The sequence below is a fragment of the Carya illinoinensis genome, chromosome 1 (genome assembly GCF_018687715.1).
Source record: "Carya illinoinensis cultivar Pawnee chromosome 1, C.illinoinensisPawnee_v1, whole genome shotgun sequence".
NCBI classification, from domain to species: Eukaryota; Viridiplantae; Streptophyta; class Magnoliopsida; order Fagales; family Juglandaceae; genus Carya; species Carya illinoinensis.
Genome location: NC_056752.1, coordinates 45,737,698 through 45,761,139, shown reverse-complemented (window position 1 = coordinate 45,761,139; position 23,442 = coordinate 45,737,698). Strand labels below are relative to the sequence as shown.

General features: G+C 36.0%; 4 protein-coding genes and 1 non-coding gene across 7 annotated transcripts; 3 read left to right on the top strand and 2 right to left on the bottom strand.

Annotated features, from left to right (window-relative positions):
• The first annotated feature begins 3,696 nt into the window (after nt 1-3,696).
• On the top strand, nt 3,697-5,478 carry LOC122277480 (uncharacterized protein At2g34160-like). Its single transcript, XM_043087463.1, has 5 exons — nt 3,697-3,990; nt 4,529-4,577; nt 4,833-4,895; nt 5,037-5,101; nt 5,183-5,478. The coding sequence occupies exons 1-5, from the start codon at nt 3,790-3,792 to the stop codon at nt 5,231-5,233; spliced, it is 429 nt and encodes a 142-aa protein (XP_042943397.1). The 5' UTR covers nt 3,697-3,789; the 3' UTR covers nt 5,234-5,478.
• A 72-nt stretch (nt 5,479-5,550) lies between these two features.
• On the bottom strand, nt 5,551-12,696 carry LOC122277469 (ureidoglycolate hydrolase). Its single transcript, XM_043087452.1, has 12 exons — nt 12,394-12,696; nt 12,210-12,295; nt 10,546-10,620; nt 9,831-9,959; nt 8,972-9,058; nt 8,639-8,841; nt 8,454-8,556; nt 7,882-7,973; nt 7,658-7,720; nt 7,176-7,416; nt 6,804-6,844; nt 5,551-5,810 (listed from the first exon to the last, which is right to left on the bottom strand). The coding sequence occupies exons 1-12, from the start codon at nt 12,589-12,591 to the stop codon at nt 5,713-5,715; spliced, it is 1,416 nt and encodes a 471-aa protein (XP_042943386.1). The 5' UTR covers nt 12,592-12,696; the 3' UTR covers nt 5,551-5,712.
• A 1,988-nt stretch (nt 12,697-14,684) lies between these two features.
• LOC122277449 (DNA repair protein XRCC4) lies at nt 14,685-21,445 on the top strand. 3 transcript variants are annotated; one of them, XM_043087443.1, is made up of 6 exons: nt 14,685-14,935; nt 15,027-15,169; nt 15,664-15,792; nt 16,194-16,316; nt 17,428-17,675; nt 18,426-21,445. In XM_043087443.1, the coding sequence occupies exons 1-5, from the start codon at nt 14,803-14,805 to the stop codon at nt 17,662-17,664; spliced, it is 765 nt and encodes a 254-aa protein (XP_042943377.1). In that variant the 5' UTR covers nt 14,685-14,802; the 3' UTR covers nt 17,665-17,675; nt 18,426-21,445. The 3 variants fall into 3 exon arrangements, with proteins under 3 accessions (XP_042943377.1, XP_042943371.1, XP_042943362.1); XM_043087437.1 differs by lacking the exon at nt 18,426-21,445 and adding an exon at nt 17,761-17,876; XM_043087428.1 differs by lacking the exon at nt 18,426-21,445 and having other exon boundaries at nt 17,428-17,876.
• Nucleotides 18,393-20,490, bottom strand: LOC122277438 (pentatricopeptide repeat-containing protein At1g63330-like). The gene has a single exon (XM_043087419.1). It carries the CDS (start codon nt 20,488-20,490, stop codon nt 18,538-18,540), a length of 1,953 nt encoding a protein of 650 aa, XP_042943353.1. The 3' UTR covers nt 18,393-18,537.
• Nucleotides 21,298-21,426, top strand: LOC122293964. Its single transcript, XR_006237418.1, has one exon. It is a non-coding gene; the product is annotated as a small nucleolar RNA snoR74 (small nucleolar RNA).
• Nucleotides 21,446-23,442: the final 1,997 nt, after the last annotated feature.

The following is a 23,442-nucleotide window of genomic DNA, read 5'->3' as shown; positions in this document are numbered from 1 at the left end:
GACTTCTATGCATATAAAAAGGAATATATGTAACGTATTTAAATATATATATATATATAAATAAAGACCAAACCATCATAAATTATTTTATTTTAGTATTTTCATAATCTAAAAAAAAAATAGAGCATTATCCTTATTCTTTGTTTGATCTTATTGGATAGAGTGCAACAACATTTTTTGGGTCTATTTTTATTTGCCATTGAAGATTGCAAACAAATTATAGAGTTTGTTTTGACTCTAAATTAGACAACAGTGGGACAGATGAAAGGCTCACGCAATGCTCCCAATGTTTTTCCAAAAAGGGTTAAAATTCTTTGTTCTTGTCTGATTGATTGAGTGTTATAATAATGACATAGTTCCTTGTGAGTTGTGAGTGCTTTTGAAGTATCAAAACTCTTTCAAGATTATCAAAAGGCACCTATTCCACCCTAAAATATTTAGGAATTTGGTTTACTTATTTAATTATCCATAACCCCTTCTTTGTATTACTATTCGGGACATAATATTGGCGATTAGTTTACGCTAAGCAAGAGGATTAGGGGGCTTTCAGAATTGCGGTCAAATTGTCACAAAGATGTTCGTGTCTTAGCCAAAAAGCAAAATGCAAGAGAAGACGTTACATCCAATAATGGCTTAGGCCCCATCCCCCCATCCTTTGATTATTCCCTCTAACCCTTTTGACAAAGGCTTAACACCCTCAAATTAATATTATACCCTGTCATCCGTGCCACTTGCCCAGTTTACCCTTCGTATAACCCCAGCCATTTGATAATATATTGATAACAAGAGGGCAATTATGGATAACAAATATTATGGACCATATAATGGGGGACATGGTGAAGCCGTGGATATGTACTCTGTGAGCTGTCAAGGGTTATGAATGGAGTAGAAGAAAAGGGTGGAAAAACATAATCGGGTGTGGGACAGAGTGGCAATTGGGGGACCCGTCTCTCCCTATGTCACGCATCACAATCTTCAATGGGAAGTGAATCATCAATCCTAGGGCCCCGCATACCAGATTGTACATTTCAACGGCCGTGATTGATTACTACTGCCATCATTTCATCATCCTCCCCTCCCTCTCTATACCTCATTGTTCAGTCCCACAATATTATTAAAGAGCACTGGTGACAGCAATAAGGGAGCTTCTCTAGTTTTGTTTCTCCCCTCATCCCCTGTGTGATTTATGGAGGTTCAAGACCAGCTTGTCAACTTCACACGTGGGATTATGTATCAGTTGTCTCAGAGATCAACAACCAGTTGGTGGTGAGTTTAATCAAAGGATTATACCCAACAGAGTATAGGGTCAACCATCTTTCTGTGGTTTACTTTATGGGCCGAAGTACCTATAATGTGGTCTAGTGATGGATCTCCCCACGGCTACTTGCATGTAATTGATTTGTTATCGTAAATGAGATGGGTCTCTCAAATATCTGAATCAGATAGGTCATGATTTGTAAGGTCGAGCTTGCTAGGCCACGAAAATTACTTACCACTCACAAGTTAGTTTGTAAATATATCATTGTTACTGCTAAGGAGGGACATCGTATTGATGGCAATGTCGAAAAGAATAATTTTATTTGAAGATATTTACATCATATATCATTTACTTGACATAATTTGATTTAAAAATTAAATTTTAAAATTTAAAACTTACAAATTAAATTATACCATGTGAATGGTGGATAGTGTAACTGTGTAAGGTCAGGTTTAGACAGTGAGTTGAGATAAGATGAGTTGAGATTAAAGTTAAAAATTGAATAAAATATTGTTAGAATATTATTTTTTAATATTATTATTATTTTGATATTTAAAAATTTTTAGATTATTTATTATATTTTATGTAAAATTTATAAAAATTATAATAATAAAATAAAATAAGATCAAATGAGTTGAAAATATTTTTCAATCCAAACTGAGTCCTGAGCGCTCTTATTGGATTATCTATATCCAAAACTAAAGCCCATTTTTATCTAATAGACATAAAAATCACTTGCAATGGATTATCTATAATCAAATTTCTTAGCTTTTAGCTACAATACATGTAAAAATAAAATCAAATTTGATAGTTACTGTTCCACAAGAAAATCTTTATTTTATTATTTTTTAAGTCTCTTTCTCCTTTGATAGTTACTGTTTTTTAAATATTTATTATTTTTTAATCCATAATTTAATTAGAATATGATTACTAATTAACATATAATAGATAAAATAGTAAAATATGATAAAATAAAATAAAATAATAATTAAAAAATTAAATATTTTTTAATTTTTTAATTATTTATTACTATATAATAAATAAATAGATAATCTAATGTGAAAATTTGATATAAATAGTTAAAGTTAAATTCATCTTATATTATTTTATTGTTATATAATAAAAAAATGACTATTCCAATATAAAAATTTATGTAAATGAAATAACCAATATCTAAATTTATTTTACATTCATAAAAAATATCTATTATATATATATAACCCAATAATAGTGCTCTAAGTATAGTGTGGACTGTGTTTCAGGCATCCCTAATTTGCAAGGTCCAGGGGCCACCTTCGTTTCTATTTTATTGTGGGCTCTTCTCACCTATTGAGTACAGAACTTAAAATTTGGAATGGCCTTTTGGAATGAGATTAAACCAAAACAGGCTTACCATGCTTCCCCCCCCAACGAACCGGAAACCTCCATACATATTATTACATGGTGCCATGGATCCACATTATCTCCATCCAAAAATGCTTAGACAACTCACAGATTGAAGCAGCTTGAACAAATATAACAATGAAGCCAGAGAAAAAAATCAAGAGGAAGATGGAGCAGTGACATCTCGACGACAACAATTGTAGATCAAACAGGCAAGAGGCGAAACGAGCAATAAACAATGACCAAGGCCCAAGAGAGATCAAGATAAGACCAGGGTGGAGGCTGTGCGTTATTATTTTTTAAAGGAAAATGTGATTTTAAAGTAAACAGGCCCATTTAATTTTCCGATCCATAACCCGAAGACAATAGTCGCAATTGAAACGACCCAATAACGTTCACATCAGGTTATTAAAGAATTAGTTAATTTATTTTTTATTTTTTCATTTTAACAATCCATTTTTCAAAGCATCTACATCCGATTATTTATTTTAACTATCTATTTTTAAGATTTAATTTAAATATTCTTTAATTTATTCGATACTTCTCTCTTCCAAACCTTCATTTTTTTTTTTTTGCAATGATCACATTTTCATAATTTGAGTTATTTTTAAACGGTCGTATTTTTTAAGATTCACAATTTTGTTTTATAATAAAATATTTATTATTATAGAAATACATTACATTAAAATAATTTTTTTATTCTAATATCATAAGGCTACATTTAAATATTATTGTCTTTTTTTTTTATTAAAATATATTAATTACGTATATAATCTTCTTCAGACTGTTGAGGCAAGCCCTGTAGTCTGAAGCGGCTAGATAATGCCACAAATGAAAGAGAGAAGGATTTGCATTTTGCAGAGGTCAAATTGGTCATTCAGGCAAATTAAACTTTAAAGTAACGACCTGATGGGGGGCTGGCCTAACTAACTAACTGTACAAGCTTTCCGCCAAGAATCCCCCCTCCAATCGAACACAACCACGCGTCCATTGGCGGTTAGCTTCACCGTCCGTGTAATGGGAAGAGGTTTGTATAAATTCACAATCCACTTCAGTCACCGTCCATTTCACACATTCAGCATTAGATTCTTACCTGCAAACACATTTTCCCGCCCTCTTCACAGTTCCGATAGAAAGAGAGATCTTCAATGGAGGCGACCGTGGTTGTTGAGGAGGCCAACAATGCCTCAGAGGGAGTCAGGAACAACATGAAGCCAGCTGTTGTAGTTGATGCTGGTGTCGAGGGCAATGCTGCTGCTGCTGCTACCGAGTCTTACAAGAAGAAGAAGAATCACATTCAGGTCTCCAATACCAAGAAACCCCTCCTCTTCTATCTCAATCTTGCCAAGGTATACTCCCCCCCCCCCCCCCCCCCCCCCTCCTTTCTTCCCTCCCTCCTCTCTGTGTTCCTACTTTCTCCTCTTTTTTCTTTGTTCACTTTGGTTGCTGATGGGAAAGAAAAATGGGGAATTGGAATTTGTGGAAAGTTCGGATTTTCGCTTTATTTTTCCTCTGTTTCTTAGTACCACAGAATCACATATAGTGGTGAGCGTTTTACTGAAGTAAGAACTGGGGGTTTCTTCGTTTTATCGCTGTTTTCGAAGCATGTTTGAAAGTGATGTTTAATGGGGTCTAAACCCTTGGGTCTTAGGCGCTACTTAAATCTGTAACTTGATCTTCTTTAATAGGTCTTACACACTCTGAATCTTGATTTTGTTCTGTTTTGTAATAACTGTTTTTTCTAGTCTTGATTTGGTTTGGCTGGGTTGCATTCATTACGCTCCTAAACAAGTTCTTGCTGCTTCAGTTCGCATGTTCTGCTGCAGCGAATTAAGTATCTTCTTTTTTTCTAATGCTGTTTTGTCTAACCGTCCTTTTTCGATTCAGAGGCTCATAAAACAGAACAACGATATCGAGCTCTCCGCCTTGGGCATGGGTATAATTCTCGGATCCTTTCACTTTTTCTTTTTGTTTAAATTATGTTTCTTTGTCCGAAACTTTCTTCAATGTTCTTGCCATACCATTTAGATCCATCAATTTTTTTTGCCCGCTTGAAAGTCAGATCTTAATTATTGATACTTTTGAGTGAGAGTTTCCCATCATGATGATTAGCTCTTTACATCCTGCCTGCACTTTAGAAGCCATTGATAATCTTTTGGCATTATTGACACTTCTACTTGATCTGATACAGCAATTCCTACTGTTGTCATAATCGCTGAGATTCTCAAACGTAATGGACTGGCAATCGAGAAAAGTAAGGAGTCAATATCTTATTTGCCGTACAACTTTCATAACAGACCTCTGCGCAGTCAAATATCTAACGTATCAATATAAGATCTCTCTGGGGTCAATTTCGCAGTTATTAAAATTCTATTTAACTCGGGAAATGGAACAGGGATAACGACATCTTCTTTTGGTGCAATGGATGGTGTGAAAGGCCGAATGATCCACAAACCACAGGTTGCTTTCTATTCCTTCATTGTTTCTTTTACCTATTTTTCCCAGTCAAATATATTTATCAACTCTCTGTCACATATACAGATTGAGATTGTGCTGGAAAAGGCTGACAAGACCACCGTTGCTACGGCATGAAAGAATTCTGCTGATCAAAAGACAACACAAAGCATATCATAGGGTTTTCGTCCTGGCTTTAGATTTCAGTGATTTTTTTTTCACACTTTTACAGTTTGGTTATGCTGGTTCCAATTAGAGCTGCCACTAATTGAACCTTGGCATTTGCACGTTTTCTTTTGTTTTTTACTGTTCTGTAAGATAGAAAAGCACTGCTTCATCTCAGTGCCCAACTAATAGAGGAGATCTACAACTTTGCAGCTCTCTCTCTCTCTCTCTCTCTCTCTCTCTCACACACACACACACACGGGTGTGCACAAACACATGCCAGATGAATGTGTAAAAATAAAGGATACTCATAGAAAAGGTGCTAAGATCTGTTGTGGTATCCTAAAGAAGACACTCCAGCAGTTTGCTTTCTATGTAAAGAAGAAATCAAACTTCTCAACGAGTTCTAATACTAAATCTTATATTATTTGACGCTAATTATGGATGACGCATCAGGTCAGGGACAACTTTGCAAGAGTCAGGGCTAATACCTTGACCCCATTTGCTATGTCCTCAATGGAAGCATATTCTTCAGGCTTGTGGCTGTAACCTGCAGAACCAAATTGATTTTAAGTAGATCAAGCGCATATTGATAACTTGAGCAAAAATTGCCAGAAAATCGCCATCCTTACGCACACAGGATCTGTATATTTCTATTTAAGTAATGCTAGTTACAAGCTTAAAGTATGCGAGCCCAGTGCACACTCTTTGAAAAATTGGGACCCATCATGAAAAGGCAAAAAAAAAAAATTTATGGTGGGTCCCACTTTTCCATAATGGATCCCAATTTTTTTCAAAAGGCATGTATGAGATTTGCACCCCAATGTCTGTACAAATCATTTTCTTCCTATCTTTACCCCATGCTAGGGGTGATACCCACATGGTGGGGGGCGGGTGGACCCTTTCCCTACACCCCGCCCCGGTGCCATTTATAAATACAACAAAATTTAAAAACTCGTTAGAGTTGTATTTTGGATTGTCTTGGCCTCTTATATAAAGATTGGCCTAGGAGGCCAAGGCGAACCAATAACTTGAATATAACTTCAAGTCTTCAACAAATTGTATATATTTATATAAATATATTTAAAATTTATTTATTTTCTATATAGCAGGGTGGGGTGCGGGGCGGGGCGGGGCGGGGCCCAGCTGGGGTCAGCCCGCCCCCCTCATGTGGGCCCCCGCTGCCAACCCTACCCCATGCCACTGAGATGTTCATCCCTGCTTGTATACGTCTGTGTGTATTTTTGCACTCGTGCAATTTCTTTTTATTCAAAGTTAGAACACCAGTGTACTTTTATGCTTGGTCATCATGCATATCATATAGGTGACATTGGAGTTCCAAATGAAAGCAAAAGAATCAGTAGCAACTGACATGCTTTCCTCAATAAGTATATCTAATTATATTACCCATGAAAGATGATGTAACTAGTTGTCTATATAGGACCCTAACAATTTGAAATGATATTTTAAAGAAAACTGGGAAAGGTAAAAGGAAATGCGAAATCACAACATTTGATATAGAAAAAGTGGAAAGAGCTCGTACCCTTGTAACATGGAATGAATATCATGCCCATTGGAGATACTCTGCAAGAATGTTAAAATGCATGATCAGCAAATTTTTGTAGCCAGATAACAATGCCATCATTCCATAGCCAGAATTCCCTCAAAAAGCCACACTGCACAACTATGTTGAATTAAATAAAAATGAATGCTGTCCTAATTAGCTCTCGGTAAAAATTCAATAAGCACAAGATAAGCATCTACGGCAAGGACCCATTTTATGCATTAGAAACTGAAGAGCTAAAGTGGGCAAAAGAAGAACCACAGTCATGATAGTACATGACATTTTGTGGGAAAACAATGTGCACATCAAGTGTGGTTACAAGATTTAAATTTCAAGTGTTGTCTCTCACACCTGGCCATAAACAGTGAATCATGGTATGCTCTGCTAATCATAAACTTGTGAGTTAGGTTTAGCTCTTTTGATGCAGCTTCCACGGCCTTGATTACAGCTTTTTCAGCAAGGGCCGGTGGGTCTTGATTAATAACATTGAACTCAAATAGCCTCACCCCACGGCCTTTCGCTATTCTAATTGCAGATTGACGAATGTTCTCAATCACAGTGTTTCTTCGATCTTCATCAATGTCTCTTGTGTCTGCCAAAACATACAAGCAAAAATCGAAAACAATAGCTAGGAAACCAAATAAACCAATACCTCAGACAGTCAATATTTGGAACAGGAACAGCATGTGAGGGTCATATATATGAATATCTTCAAACAACCTAATAAGCATTAACAAGAAGCTATTGTACCAAAATCCACGGAAACAACCATCCTAAGTATACTTGGCACAATATGCTCTCCTGGTAATTTTATTAACCGAAAAGAAGCATACCGATTTCTAGGTGTGATTTACTTGGGATGCTGTTAATTGCCCCAGGATGAACCTCCAGAATACCTTGGAAACAGGAATTGTAAATTTATAATGGACCTCCACACTAACAAAGGAAGAAAAGAAGAGACCATTGGCTTAAGAAAATGGAAGAAGGGCTCAACTATTGAGTTAAAAAAAGATAATTATAAATAAAAAAGCCTATGTATGAAGAAAGGATGGCTTACCAACTGTACCGACAGTATCGACTGATCCAGATTCTAGTACATGTTTCTCCACAGCCAATGCCAACTCTGCAGCTGCCAGGCCAGCATCATTTCTGCTCCAAATTGAAAACAACAAAAGCTACTATTGTTTAAGTGAACAAGCAAATGTGTGTGTGATATTTATGCACGCACACATTTTAAAAAATTATCCGCTTCTAGAAGAATTGAAAATTTGACAGCCGGAAATACAATATTATTAACACAAAGTACACTCCATATTGGAATTACTTTGAAATATGCAAACTGGTTGTTCAATGGACAAATAAAAGGAGAGAAACCCCCGCCCGGGGGGGGTTGGAATCCGAAATGGCATAATTTCAAGCAAGGGCCTGATGAAATCAACCACAACAGAAAACAAAATGACCAAAACATGTCTAGGTCTAAGCAATTATGATGATAGAATGGAAATATCTTGCAGACTAAATATTGGAAAACCCCTATTTAGAGAAGTCTGCAACCAGAATAAAAAAAGAAACACAAGTTCACGGTGTTATTACAGCTAGGAGAGAGGTTTTCACATCCAGGAAAATCACCTATTTGGCATTAGGACGGCCCCTGCATGGCCTCCATTGCCTTCAAATTCCACTTTGATGCTTGCAGGCGCAGCGATGGCAGTTACAATACCAATAGATATACCTGGATTGAAAACAATTGGATTGATGGGATTTTAAAATACCTAGCAAAAGAAAGGTCATAATTAGAAGTGAAATAATTCCACCTTCTTCCTCCAGGATGGGGCCCTGCTCAATATGCAATTCCACAAAAGCCGAGTAACTTCCTTTCTTTATAAACACACTGGATAAGTCATTGTGATCCTTTACATATCCAGCAGATCTTGCAGCATCTAGGAATGATCCATTTTTAGCATCAACAGTTGTCTTCAGAGCTTTTGCAAGTACCTCACTTCCTGCCAATAGGCGGCTGCACATTTAAGATCACATATGAGGAACCCCAAACTAGAGAATGGGATATCATGAAGGAAAATCCAACTCAAATGGTAACTGGAGTGACATAGTGCAACCACATAAAGATATATTTTGAATACAGAAACCTTCCCAAGCAGCTGATCCCAAAGCGTGTAGGCTCTTCAGAGGTGAATAGGATAATTTCCAGTGACCTTCTAGGTTTGAAACCAACTCTGCAGAAAGCCACCAGTCAACAAACCATGGACCAAAAATAGTTGCAACTATATGTTTGACTTGCAAGAACCACAAAACTTAAAAAGGAATTTGTACATTCCTCAGAATATCATAATTCATATTGATGTAGCAAAAAGTTCAAAATGATCATTGATCTTTTCGATATCATTTTATGAAACTGGATAAAAATAGAGTGGTTTGCGTAATTGTTTCTTATAGCTATAATTTCAACTGATGAATGGAAAATAAGATAGTATACTAAGTGCTGGAACCCAATTTCAGGAGGCTTTTGGGAATCTTCGGATGAATGGAGGATACATCGGCCACCCATCACAGATGAACAGTGTTAAAACTGTTTTGGTTATCACTTCAAAATTAGAGGGTCAGAATATCATCAATATTCATTTTAGGATCCCTCTAGTTCCACTGTTGGTTTGAAAGAAGGATGTCTACATAATTATCAGCTCACTCCTTGGGTTATTAGGGTATGGCTTAGGAGAGTTATGTAACACTATATAACATCTTAAGATATATCCATGTGTTAAGTTATGCACTTCTGATATGTTTAATGGATTTGAGTGGTAATTAAGAGCTAAATTAACCATGCTAAATTTTTTTTTAATTGGTAAACAAAATTTTATTGATCATAAGTATAGGCACGGTAAACAAAATTAACCATGCTAAATTAGCAGGCTTGCCTATGTAGAAACATACTTAAGATGGATATTTTTTTAGAAGGTCGGCCTTAACATTAGACAGAAAGCTTCAAACCTCTTTAGCACATTGACGGCTTCAATAGCACCTAAAACGCCAACAACTCCATCATACTTCCCAGAGTAGGGAATAGCATCAATGTGAGAACCTGTTGCCACTGCAGAAAGCTCAGGCTCATAGCCATCCCTGCATAATACAGCTTAGTGCAAGCCATTTGATAAATATAATGATGATAAAAATTTTGGGGTAAATGAGGCAGCGATGCAAATATGAGATTGAGATGCAAATAAGCTCATTATGATACCCCGATTTCAAATTGGCTAGAGTCAGAGAGAGAATGGCATACGCTGATGATGGAACTACTTTCATGAATCATTGAAAATAAATTTACTCTCACAAATATCCAATTGACCAAGTTAGATGAATTTCATAACCAATAAATTGACAAGAGCTTGCTTTGAGTAAAAGTTCCCTATCAAACCAATCTGGACATTTGAACAAGATAAAAAAGAAAGCAGAAAGAACTATAACAAGATAAAAGGCAAGATGGATGACAATAACCATATTACAAATTATACCATTTCTACCGTTGGAGGCCCCCAAGGTAATCTCTAAGAAAAGAAAAATGACACCTTAGATATGTAATAGGTTGGGTCTTGTCTACCCTCTAATTGAAAAACAGCAATATGTTCTAGCCAACCCCAAGAGGAAGGAATTTAAGAAGATTTGAGTTGAAAATAGACAATATTTCAAAGATGTAGACATGACTCACCATCGGCCAAATATGTTACCAACAGCATCCTCTCTGACAGAGAGACCAGAGAGTCCCATCAAGTTCTTGATGTACCTGCAGTTTATTGTTAGTTATTACAAGCGAATAAAATGAGGAAAGGTAAAGCCTCATATCAAGAAGAATCTTAGTATTTTTATAACAAACTCAAACACAATTTATTGTTTATTAAATGGCAGCAACACTGCTGCTTCTCTAGAAAATTATTTATTGGTTTCAACCATTTCCTCTTGAAAAGTCTAGCACTACATGGAATTTCTTGTTTATTAAATGGCAGCAACACTGCTGTTTCTCTAGAAAATTATTTATTGGTTTCAACCATTTCCTCTTGAAAAGTCTAGTACTACATGGTCTTTGAGAAACTTCATAAAACCGACTTAAACAAGTAGATATCTTCAAACTTCTCCAAGCAGCGACCATATGTGGATGAAAAACCTTCCCTCATTGATTTCAAAGTGGCTATAAAGTGGAGCCCACAGCTCATCATTTGTGCATTGGTAAGTGTATGAGAAGGTGAGTGTGAGCAAGTGTGGGTCAGCAAGTAAAAGTGAGCTAAATAGTCAAGTGCTTGTGTGTCAATTGATTGAGTGTGCCTTGTGACAGTAAGTCCAAGTATCAAGTGAAGTGAGTTTTTTGTGGAGTGTATGGTATAGGCACTAGTTCAAAAGTTGTTGAGTGAGGCCCAACTATTTATTTAAAGTGTGAAGTGTCCAAGAGTCTTTTGTTGTTTTGATTAAAGTGTGCCAGTTTGCCATTTTTATAAGAAATATTTTTGTTCAACCTCAACAATATGGTATCTAACTTCCCTAACTTCAACATTGTTCTTTTCTTTATCCCATATTAATCAATACCGAAAAAATTTTATTTGCTGTGCTCACATGCAGAGTTAGTCCTAGATAAACTCTAACATGTAATCATACTCTAACGTCTCCATGATGCTAAATGTGACCAACATATCAATCTACTAATTTATGTAAATGGTAGACGCATCAAACTGCTGAGATTCCAAGATCAGACAAGAGTCCTCAACTATGGGTACATTTGGTTATCCTATGAACATTTGCACGATTCATCAAAAGCTATAATGTAATTCAATGTATGAATATGTCATTTGAAGTGAGATCGTTCAAGGAAATTAAACTCAGTTGCGAAATTAATAGCATTAGATCGTTTTAATAAAAAAAGATGTCAAGGTCAGGGACCAAATAATGGGTGGGGTACATGGAAATGTGTGGAGCAACCAGCTGGTGACTATCGTGACTGGCCAAGCTAGCTATAAACCATAGCACGCCTCTTGTCATAATTTAACCAGGCCAAATTATAAGTTCCGGTCCTGACAGTAATTGGTGCTATTTTCAAAATGGTTCAATTCGAGATGGTGAAATCACACACAAACTCCAGTATAAATCAAAGATGGGGCAATTCAACCCTCGTGGATTTCCAATCCGGAGTAAGATTTTCTGCTTGTTCGGTTAATCAACAATAAATAGAACACAGCATTTGGAGCATGCCAAACCTCCTAAAGTCATTTAAAGAGAAAAACTCATTCGGACAGATCACTATCACATAATCATTCTTTTTTTTTTTTTTAAATGACCCCATGTAGTTAGAAATCAACCTTAGTTGAGATGAGTTGTGTTATATACCTGCGTGCCAAAACATCCTTCTCAGTGTACAGGATCCTAGTCACTGATGGGGCAGGTGTATCCGAGAAAGAAGCAAGTTCATCGATCTAATAAGCAAAATTCACAACAACTCTGAGATTAAACAAAAACTGAACTTCCAAGCGAATGAAAACCCCATCCATAACGTTAAAACTGGGTTTAGTACCTGTTTCTGTAAACTTTCGATTTCAACGGATAGTGAAGAAAAGGAGTTTTGAATGGAAGAGTGAGGCTCATGAATTGGGTACCCAGAAAAATCCTCCATGGTTTTGGCTGTTGGATCATCATCCTTGTGAGCGACGATTACAGAAGAGCAAAAGCAGAGCAAGATTAGTGGCAGGCGAGGAGGGAATCTCGGGGCCATTTTTTTGCTTTGGGTTCTGTGTTTTGATAGCCATTATATGCGTAATTATTAATAAGGCAGGCTGCACGGTGCCCGCAACACGGCCCAAGTGCGTCTCGCGAGCACTCCAGGTTCTCCTCCCTGCAAATCTGACCCCGATATTTTTGTTTTTATGCGCTGGACCCGACTGGACGATAAAATTATAAGCCTGTGACATGGATCTCACTCATCAATATTTTCTTGCATATTATCTATGTAAAAGTGATCACCACATATCCTATTTAAAATGGGTGTGTGATGTAGAGGCATGCATGAATGTAATGTAATATCTTCATATTATAAAATATTAAATAATTTTTTTAACCAAGATGCTCTTGATGAGAGAGAGAGCGAGAGAGAGTGAGTGGTGACTCTTTTCTTTAAGTTTGTCACATTCCTAATGATAAAATATTTTATTGCATTTTTGTCTATATTCTATTTGTTTTTCTACATTGGAAATCTTACTTTATTTTATTTTATTTCTAAAGAGAGCTGGTTTATATGCTGTTTTTTACGAGATTTAGCTAATAAAAAAGTTAGGATGCCGTTGGGAGCTCCTGCTCTTTTTTCTTTTTTAATTTTTTTTATTTAGTGATTAAGAAAATATTATTTAATAATATTGTGAATCTTTTTCTTTTTTAAAAAATATTTAAAAAGTGTTAAAAAATGATGTAAAAAAAAAAAAACAATTCAATTGTAATTTGTTTTAACTAACATGATATATATTTGTTTTTGTCTATTCCATTCACATCAATTTTTTATATTGGATTATCTAATTATTCATTATATAATAATAAAATAAATTAATTTAATGTTTTTAATTTTTAATTTTATGATATTTTATCGTTTTATCGATTATATGTTAATTATTATAAAAACATTAATTTCTCTCCTTAAAAGGCCTAATAGGAAGAGTATAGTAACTCTTTATAAAGCTCAAGATAAGTTTGTTCTTAAACTATATAGGACTTCTCCATGCGCCTCCTCACTTGTGAATCAGTATTTCATGTACTATCATCGTGGATAGGTCATAGAAGCCCATCATCGATCATAGGTTAATGTATTCTGATACCAAAAAGAAATTTGAAGAAAACCACACCTTAAAACAGGATGTAATCTTATGTATTTATATAACTTTATATCTCTTTACAAAAGAATAATTACAAGGTGAAATGCTGTAAACATAACTTCTGTAACGCTAGTATTGATTACAAGATTGATTTCATAATGCTGCTATCATGCTAGAGTTTATGACAAAGATTTGGTTGAAGTGTAGTCTTGATCCTCAGTTGTGTATTGGTGGAAGTTACCTAAGTTTGCATCCATGATTTGAGGAGAAATCTCAAACACTGCATCATTTGTTTTATTAATTATTAATTATACTCTAAGTAAATTATTGATTAAAAAAATTATATTTTCAATGATCATTAAATACTAATAACTACAAACGTCTAATTAAGCACATCTAAAATTAGAGGGAAAGAAACTGATGATAATTTTGTGAAAAAAAATCAAGAGAAGAAAGAGTGTTTCAAGAAAATAATAAACTAAAGATTTACTCCATCTACTATTAGAAGCAAATTCGATTTTAATTTTAGATATACCATAGCTAAAACTTGGTTCAATCACTTTACCCAATTGCCAATTTTTCATCTACAAAAGCTATTTGAAAATCTTATTTACCTTTAACCATTTCAATGAGAGTACTTTAAAATTGTATTTAAGTAGTGAGGTGATCTCAAATATTATATGAATAATTGTAAAAAAATAATAGATATTATATGAATAATTGTGAAAAAGTAATGATAAAATATTAAATAATAATGAATAATAATAAAAAATAGTAAAAATAATAATAAATAATGATAAAATAATAAATAGTATACTATCCAAATAGAGCTTAAAGGCTGATTTGAATTTACAGATATGATGACATGAGATGGTTTTAAATGAAAAATAAAAATTAAATAAAATATCATTTTTAATATAATTATTATTTTAAAATTTAAAAAAATTAAATTATTTATTATATTTTTAAAAAAATTATAATAATTATACGAGAGAAAAGATTATCCGAATCCGGCCTAAAGAGGTTTGACGAGGCGGGAACGGCTCCGTACGAGAAATATAGCCCAAAAACTTATTCCCCTCCCCGTCGTCCAAAATCTCGCTGGACTGAAGTGAACGCCAGCAATGGAGTCAACCCGACATACATGCTTAAAGCTCGTACCCCAACAAAGCGAGCCCATCTTCGTAAAGTGCACATGGTCTCAGTCCCGCTTTGACCTCTCCATCACCGACGGCCTCCACGCCTGGATCTGCCACGGTACTTCAATCTCTTATAAATCGAACTTCGAAACTAAATAATCTAAAGCTCACTGGAATTTTCGTTACGATTTTGGACTTTTCAAATTCAGCGTCGGAAGAGGACGTGAGAGAGCGCGCGGCTCAGTGGGACCAGCCGGTGACCGAGTACGTGGAGTTGGCTGAGCGGTACTTAGGGTTTCAGCAGCCCGGTTCGGTCTACCGGTTCACCGATGCCGGAGATGGCCACAAAAGGGTCTGTGCTTTTCGGTAATTCGAACTTGTTATTTACTATTTGAAATTTTTTGTGTATTTTTTAGTAGTGTTCGGATGCAGGGAAAATTGGGGAAGATGTTTATAGTGAATAATGATAACAATATAAATGATGAATCATAAATGTCTGCCCTAGAATGATGAGTTTTTACTTCAAATAGATCCAAAATGCTTAGTACTTAGGAGTTATCATTTGTTTTTGCAAATAAGATGAGATGAGTTGAGGTGAAAGTTAAAAATTGAATAAAATATTGTTATAATATATTATTTTAATATTATTTTTGTTTTGGGATTTGAAAAAGTAGAATTTTTTATTTTATTTTGTATGAGAATTTAGAAAAGATGTAATGATTTAAGAGATAAGATGAGATAAAATGAGAAATATTGTAAAAACAAACGAGGTTAGTAGAAGACTTTATTTCGTGAAGGGGCTAATGTAAAATGGTTACTTGTCTGGATGTGGTATTCATTGTGCAGTTGTCATGGACTTTTGACAAGGAAGGCACAACACTAGAATGGCGGTGGAAGTGTCAACTGTCACCTAATAGTAAGGAAACTACGGCAGGGATATTGGATTTTCTCATGGATGCAAATATAAGGCTAAGTGTACGATTGTACATTTTGTTTTGCTGCTTTATAGACATTCAGTGAAGTTTACATATTTACTTTTTGTTGAGATTAGGATAACTAACAAATAATGCGAAACTATTCAAAAGAACGCAAGCAATTTACATTTTGATCTCAATGCAATGTATTTCTACTGGTGGAGACAAATCCATGAACCAGAAACAGAGGGCAAGATAGCGGTTAAGGAAAATCTCTCAAAACCAATATGAGATCGATCTTGTTCAACAAATCCTAAACATGTTATTAAATTACTTGCCACTTTTATTTTATTATATTTTATTTGTAAGGTATTCTTCTGGAATTGAAATATGTAGTTCTCATGCATATACAAGTAATTTGTTTGTTTCATATATATTTCTGTACTCTGTATGCGTGCATAGGAAGAAGTTGTCAGAAAAACTCAATCGTTTGAGAGGCTAAAAGTGGAAGCTGAGAAGTGTCTAGCACAGAGCGAGAAAATTAATGATGAGAAGGTGGAGTTCGAATCTGCAATATATGAAAAGGTGTGTTCAATAAGTTATTTTGTTTTCTCAGCATCTTACATAGCATCAGTACTTTTTTCTCCTTATTTTTCTTGACATGTTTTATTTGGCAAATTGAGCTCCAAGTGTAGGTTATGGCATAATCAATCTATACGGTATATTGACATGTTTAATATTTTAGTACTTGTACTCGTTAGTTTGATTTTAGGATGTGAAACATTAATGGTAGCCTCCATCTTATAGGTTTAATTAGAAGATCGGGAAAGGTTTTTGTTTCTTTCTAGATAAGGCTAATTTGTCTTGTAGTGAGTGAAAATAAATACAAAGCCAGCAAATAGAGGGGCAAACTGCAGAAGTTAGGTCACTTTGAACCCCAACGATTCAAAACTGTTTTCTCAATCCTAAAGCTGCTCATTTTAGGGTTTGGGTAGTGAGAAGTGCTGAGAAGTGTTGTGAATAGTAGTAAAAAAGTAATGAAAAAGTAATAATAGAATATTGAATAGTAGTAAAAAGTAATTAATAGTAGTAAAAAGTAATGAATGGTATTAGAGTACCCAAACCTACCCCTCTTTAACAAATATATAAACTAATGATTTTGTTAAGCATCAAGTGGCCTCAAGTTCATTATCTTCATCCACAAGAACGGTTTGTCTACTTAAATTAATGAATGTTATGGGCAACCTGCTTTGTTGCTGCAGCAATCTGGTTGTCGGTTATGGAATTCATTTGCAAGATTTCTGCCTCTCTTATTTATTTATTATGTAATATTTGGTCTGAAGATTGCACGAATATGGTTGAGGCTCTCTTATTTTAATGTGACTAAGCCTCTTTCACAATTTTAGTGCATCTTTCACATTTACATCTGCTTAGTGAGATGAAATCAGAAGGCTCAATTCTAGAAGTGATGTTTTATGTTAAATATTTTGATATTTTTTAATATCAGTAAAAATGATTTTTTTCTCATGTACATGTATGTACCACGATGCAATCAATATCATCATTATATTTGATCTATGGATGCAGCTGGCAAAGCCCTGGATTATTTCCAGCTACATTTACTAAATAGACATAATCATCATTTACATCTTTTTGCAAACATTATGCATGACTTGGACCTTTTTTCTGCCTCTAGTTTCTTGGGGTCTTGAATTCAAAGAAAGCGAAACTCAGAGAGCTTCGGGGTCAGCTTTCAAATGAAAAAGCTGCTGGGAAATTGCCAGAAGAAGAATCTTCTGAGAAAACAGAGAGTTTTGACAATGGAAGTGATGACGAGGAAAGTGAGGAAGAACCTGCAAAAGATATTACAGGCACTTCAAAGCTTGTGGTAGGGAGTAGGTCTCGTGGTCGAAAGAGGACCACACGCATTTAGCTTCACACTAGGTCAGTGTAAATTACGGCATGTTGAGCCTTCCTTTATTTTCTTACCTTCTGTACGTTTATGTTTTTTATTTTTTGGTGTGGGGAGGCTGGGCTGGGTCCTGTAAAGATTTTCAACATGTATCGCAACTTTTCATAGGAATACAAACTTCTGTAAGTATCCCTAAGCCACAAACAAATAGCATCCAACAGGACTTATGCTGACTTTCATCGCGCCCATCCACCATTCACTTGGGGAGTACGGAATTAACTGATCCCAAGAATTGAAAGTAGCCATTCGTTGCTGACTGAAAAACACTGCTTGCGGGCTGTTACATTTATGTGCAGACTAATGTAGAAGAATGGGCTCAGTAAGACTGACATGTCGCATGGTCGAAGTAGGTATTAGAATTGTATTGAAAATTGTAGTAGAACGGAGAAAGGAATAGGAATTTGATACTTCTTCAGGGATGTACAGTGTAAATTTGACCAAGCAAAACAGCAGGAAGCCAGCTTAAACGCCATTGTACATGTCACATGACTTAGGATCTTGCTACTTAGACCTAGAGAATAGACTGAGGAAGTCGACCGACAAGTGCATTTGCACTTCCTTATTGCTTTTTCCATTTTTTTTCCATCATTTTTTATATATTTTAAAATATTTTTAAAAAATAAAAAAATATCAATTTCTTAATAGTCACTTTTTTAACTATTAAGTAAAAAAAATAAAAGAATAAAAAATAAAAATTCAATCGATCACTTTTATTGGTTCAGCTATCATTTTCCAAGGACTTAAAGCTAGCATCAGTAACTGTACATGTCGAAGGAGTAAAAGAAGAATGGAAGGCATAGATTGACCAGAGTCGTCCTTAAGAGGAAGCTCTTTTTAAGTTTCCAAGAACGTGGGAAGTGACTGGAGCATTGCACGAGATTGTTCATCAACCATGGCAACGTGTATCAACATCGAAGTGACTGCTTCATTGGGTAAAAATTTCCTCTTTCTCATTACCTCAAGGAGCTGCATTGCTCTCTGGACCTCTTTTTCTCGAAGAAGACCCTGAATCATGATATTGAACGAAATGGAGTCTGGTAAGCAACCTTTCTCCTCCATTTGGATAAGCAACTCACAAGCCTCCAATGACATTCCTTTCTTGCATAGGCCATCCATCATACTGTTGTAAGTAGAAACATCAGGAACCAAGCCATTGCTTGAGATTTCCTCGAACTTTTTCCGCGCCAATTCGAATTTACCAGCCTTACACATCCCATCAATTATTAAATTAAAAGATTGAATACTAGGTTCAGATTTGGTACTCTCTAGGGACTGCAACAGATCCATTGCCTCCTCAATCTGTCCATTTTTGCAGAGTCCACCCAATAGAGCAGAATACGTAGCAAATACTGGAGAAGGGCCAGAACTCTGCATTTCTTTAAATAATTTATGCGCAGTTCTAACTCTGCCCGCATGGCACAGTGCTCCTATAAGCGTGTTGTAAGTTACAGCAGTGGGTTTCAATCCCTTGCATTGCATTTCTTGAAAGAGCTGAATAGCTTCATTGGTCTTCCAACTCTTGCAATAGCCACTAATCATCACGTTATAGCTAACAACATCGAGCTTAAGACCCTTGTCCACCATCAAGTTAAACAGCTTTTTTGCATCATCCAGCCGACCCACCAAACATAAACCGCTCATGACTGAACTGTAAGTGTATAAATTAGGCTCCTTGCCTTGCTTTATCATCAACTTAAATATGCCACAAGCTTCTGCCACTTTCCCCTCTTTGCATAGACAATCTATCAGAATCGTGAATGTCAATACGCAGGGAGAAATTCCTTGTCCCACCGTTTGCGTAAAAATTATAGTGGCTTCTTTCCACAAACCCGGCTGGCAAAATCCATAAATTAAAGTGTTATAAGTGACTACATCAGCAGAAATCCCGCAATCGACCATTTCATTAAACAACTTCACAGCTTCTTTAAATCGTCCTAAACTACAAAATCCATTAATCAATGAACTGTAGACAACAACGTCTGGATGAATACCCGAATCGATCATCTCCGAGAACATTTCCATCGCTTCACTAATCAACCCATCTTTGCAAAGAGCATCAATGATCATGCCATAAGTTAGCACATTCACCTTGCACTCTGCCTTCACCATCCTTCTATGCATCTCCAAAGCTCGACCAATCTCATGCATTTTACAAAATCCATCAATAAGAGCCCCATATATGATCACCCTCTCTCCAAGTTTCTTGTCACACAGTTGATCAAACAGTTGAAGTGCACAATGAACCCTACCAACATTACACAAACCCTTAACTAAAGTACCGACTGTCACCACATCCGGCTCAAACCCCCTCTTCGCAATCTCTCCAAACACCCCAAATCCATAATCCACAACATTCAAGTTGCAACAACAATTAATCAAAATGTTCAGAGTGTACAAGTCAGGCTCAATCCCAATACATTTCAACTTCCTATACATAAGAAACACATCTGAATAGCATTTCAGTCTGGAAACCGACCCCAACACATGATTAAACGTATCGATTGCCGGAACGGGTTGTCCTTGAACCAATCTATCAAAGTATCTTTTCGCATCATTGAGCTTTATTTTACCTGATTTACACACACCCCTCACGTAATATTCGAACTGGGTTGGAGTCACATGAGCTTTGCAATCCTTACTGTTTATGGGAATGGAATTCGAGGAAGAATTTCGAAGTGGGGTTTTGCTAAGAGAGTAAAGGGAGTGTTGGGTTTTTCCCTTTCGAATTGCATGTCTTGAAGAAGAAGCCGAAGACGAGGCAGAATAATTAGCAATTTTTAGCAACATGAAAAGAGAGAAACTTTAGGATTTTCAATACTAAAAGGTACATCTGAAAGAGGAGCTTTCAGTTTTTAGTGGACACTGCGCAGCGTGGCCGTGGTAAAACAACCACTTCAATTTTCATCTTCAGAAGGCCCAATAATAATAAAAAAACACATTAATAGTAAAAAATAATTATTTATACAGGATTGATGTTCACTCACAGGAATCACAAACACATGGGCACCCAATAATTTCCATTTTAAGGCAAACTATTACTGTCACCGTCAGATCAGAATCTCAGCGGTGCCAAATAAAATGCCACACCGAGTCTCCCCAGGGCTAGGGTTTTACTAGAAACATAACACCAAGCACGTAGGGTTCCTGTGCCTATAAATACATAGTTTCCCTAAACACACAGGCACGCTCTCAACTTTAAGATTCCCTCTCCCCTTCCGTCCGGGACGGCCCAGTTTTCTTCTCTGGTACATCTGGCCAGCACGATCTGGCTCCTTTACTTCTGTTTATACAGAGTAATCACGGTCGAGAGTAGCAGCAGAAAGTGAATGAATAAAGCTTTCTTCCGTCGTCTTCTTCTTCTCTTCTCACTGCTAAGTCTCAACCGTGTTTCTCTGTATAAGGAGATGTACTGGATCCTTACATAAACCAACTCTCTGGGTTCTTAACATAGCAGAATCATGTTTTCTGTTTGTTTTTGAAGTATTTGCCCTGTGTAGATTTGCTGAATTGTATCTGCAGAATCTAGTATCTGTGGATTTCAGATGTAAATTTAGTTTTTTATTTATATCATAATATGCACGAATTGAACCTGATTAAAAAGCAGGGCCCTTTTGCCTATTGTGAAGAGGGCTCTCGTAAATTTCAGGAAAATTACTTGCGTTGTTATTGGGTGAACCTCTGCACATGTTAGTGGCTGAAGGTTCAGTAAATGATGCAACATTCCTGACGTTAATCTTGCATAGATTTGGGTGAATGACTCAAGTTGTTGATAATGTTAATCCAGAAAAATGATTCCTATGTCAGGATGTTACAAATTTTTCATTAAAAACTCTGCCCGTTTGATTATAAACACGAGTTGAGATATTTTAAATAATAATAAATAAAATATTATTATAATATAATTTTTAAATATTAATTTTATATTAAAATTAAAAAAAATTAAATTATTTATTATATTTTATATTGAGATTTAAAAAAATTATAATAATAAATTAAGATGGAATGAAATAAAATATTTAATTTTGACTAAACTAACAAAGGCCATCTCATCCCATCCATCGTCACATATACCCTTTACGTCAGCACTCTTTGCGTAAGGAAATTTTGTAATAGACATCTTAAAGAAACATCAATGACAACCACCCAGGTTTATGAATGTGTGGTTTAATTTCTGACGACCATTTCTTCAAGAAGGTACATGTGATTTTTTTATCTTTTATGGAAGATTTTTACATTATGATGTGACTTGTGAGGGTCTTAACACAGGGATATATTGAGATGTTTCATTTTCAGCCACGAGTTTTCCAAAGTAGACTAAACAGCTGAAAACACAATGCAAGCGAAGGTTTGTTTTCAGCTAAAACTGTAAGGACGTGATCAAGCGCCTAGCCGCCGCATCTTATGGGATCGTAGCCCAACTTTTCCATAGAGGCTGAGGAATTGCAGCACATAAGTTTTCATAAACGCAGCGGACGAATCTGAAGTAAAACGCACCAAAGAATGGCGTTTAGATTTTGTGATTGTTGAGCAGATCCCCTTCCGCTCCTGCGGTGATATTGGACATTTTATTTAGAACGAAACGGGCGTATAACTTAATGCACATCACTCGGAAGGTGTAAAATAATGGGCTGTAAATGATTAATGTATTTACAGCGCTGGTTGAGGGATATCCCTTCCAGATATTATGACCTTCAAATGTTCTGGTAGGAAGGGAGGAACCCAGATGCTCTTACTAAATGTATGTATTGAGGAACTATAAATCTTCGATTTGTTTAATGTGCAAGAGTACTAATGGACAGAAGCCACGAGTCTGAAAAACGAAATGGTAATTAGGCAAAAAAATATTAGTACCAGATGTTATAACCTTCAACATTCTCGTAGATGCTACCGGTAAATTAAGCAGGGAGGATAGACGAAGCCCAAAACATTTTCGGTGCAACAATTTAAACGGGCACGATGTTTGGTGTAACAATCGTATTTGGCATTTGGCAATGGAGACTTCGGAATCCGAAACACTCTTGATACGAAAGAACCTCCCCCCATGGAGAAGAGATCTAAATGCTCAAAAAACAGAGAGAGAGAGAGGAAAGTACCGAGAGTTGCGAAAACTCTTCTATGGAGTCGTGGACGTTGGCCTCAGATAACACCGGCGGTGATGGTTGTGGTTTTGGCGCTCGATCGAGAGAGAGAGAGAGAGAGGGCGAGAAACGACATAGAGAACAGAGAGATCCGGGCGAGAGAGAGAGAGAGGGGTCTGAATTTTGTCACCGAGGGGGGGGCGGCTAGGTTTTTTTTTTTTTTTTTTTCATTTATATACCCGGGTACCGGGTTTTAAACCCGGATCCGGATTTAAAATCCGGTACCCGGACCGGATTAATCCGGTTTTTTAAATCCGGGTACCAACCCGGATTTGACCCGGGCCGAAAACCTGAACTAGAATCCGGTTATACCGGTCCATCCGGCCCGGATGAACAGCCCTACTTCGGATGTCATGGTGTAAGAATAGTGAGAAAAGAAAGAACAACATCAGTGAATTGATGAAAAGAAGACAACTGCTTCTCATTCATTGTGCGTGTGCCTTTTACAGACTATGCTATCTATATATAGCAAAGAATATAACAACCTGCCGGACTAGAAATAAAAAGGAATATTTGCACAATATGCAAACTAACTCTATAAATACAAAAATGTACATGACACCTCATCTGCTCAAGGGACTTTCTAGTAAACTAATTTACA

Bases quoted from the DNA above. Each gene is read 5' to 3' on its own strand.
- LOC122277469 (XM_043087452.1), bottom strand. From the start codon at position 12,591: ATGGCCCCGAGATTCCCTCCTCGCCTGCCACTAATCTTGCTCTGCTTT. The intron at 6,845-7,175 runs GTGTGAGAGACA...ACATTCTTGCAG, and splicing joins GATTCACTGTTTATGGCCAG to AGTATCTCCAATGGGCATGA. The intron at 5,811-6,803 runs GTACGAGCTCTT...TTGGTTCTGCAG, and splicing joins ATTCATTCCATGTTACAAGG to GTTACAGCCACAAGCCTGAA.
- LOC122277449 (XM_043087443.1), top strand. From the start codon at position 14,803: ATGGAGTCAACCCGACATACATGCTTAAAGCTCGTACCCCAACAAAGC. The intron at 15,170-15,663 runs GTCTGTGCTTTT...TTCATTGTGCAG, and splicing joins CCGGAGATGGCCACAAAAGG to TTGTCATGGACTTTTGACAA. The intron at 15,793-16,193 runs GTACGATTGTAC...ATGCGTGCATAG, and splicing joins ATGCAAATATAAGGCTAAGT to GAAGAAGTTGTCAGAAAAAC.
- LOC122277438 (XM_043087419.1), bottom strand. From the start codon at position 20,490: ATGTTGCTAAAAATTGCTAATTATTCTGCCTCGTCTTCGGCTTCTTCT.
- LOC122277480 (XM_043087463.1), top strand. From the start codon at position 3,790: ATGGAGGCGACCGTGGTTGTTGAGGAGGCCAACAATGCCTCAGAGGGA. The intron at 3,991-4,528 runs GTATACTCCCCC...TTTTCGATTCAG, and splicing joins TCTATCTCAATCTTGCCAAG to AGGCTCATAAAACAGAACAA. The intron at 4,578-4,832 runs GTATAATTCTCG...GATCTGATACAG, and splicing joins GCTCTCCGCCTTGGGCATGG to CAATTCCTACTGTTGTCATA.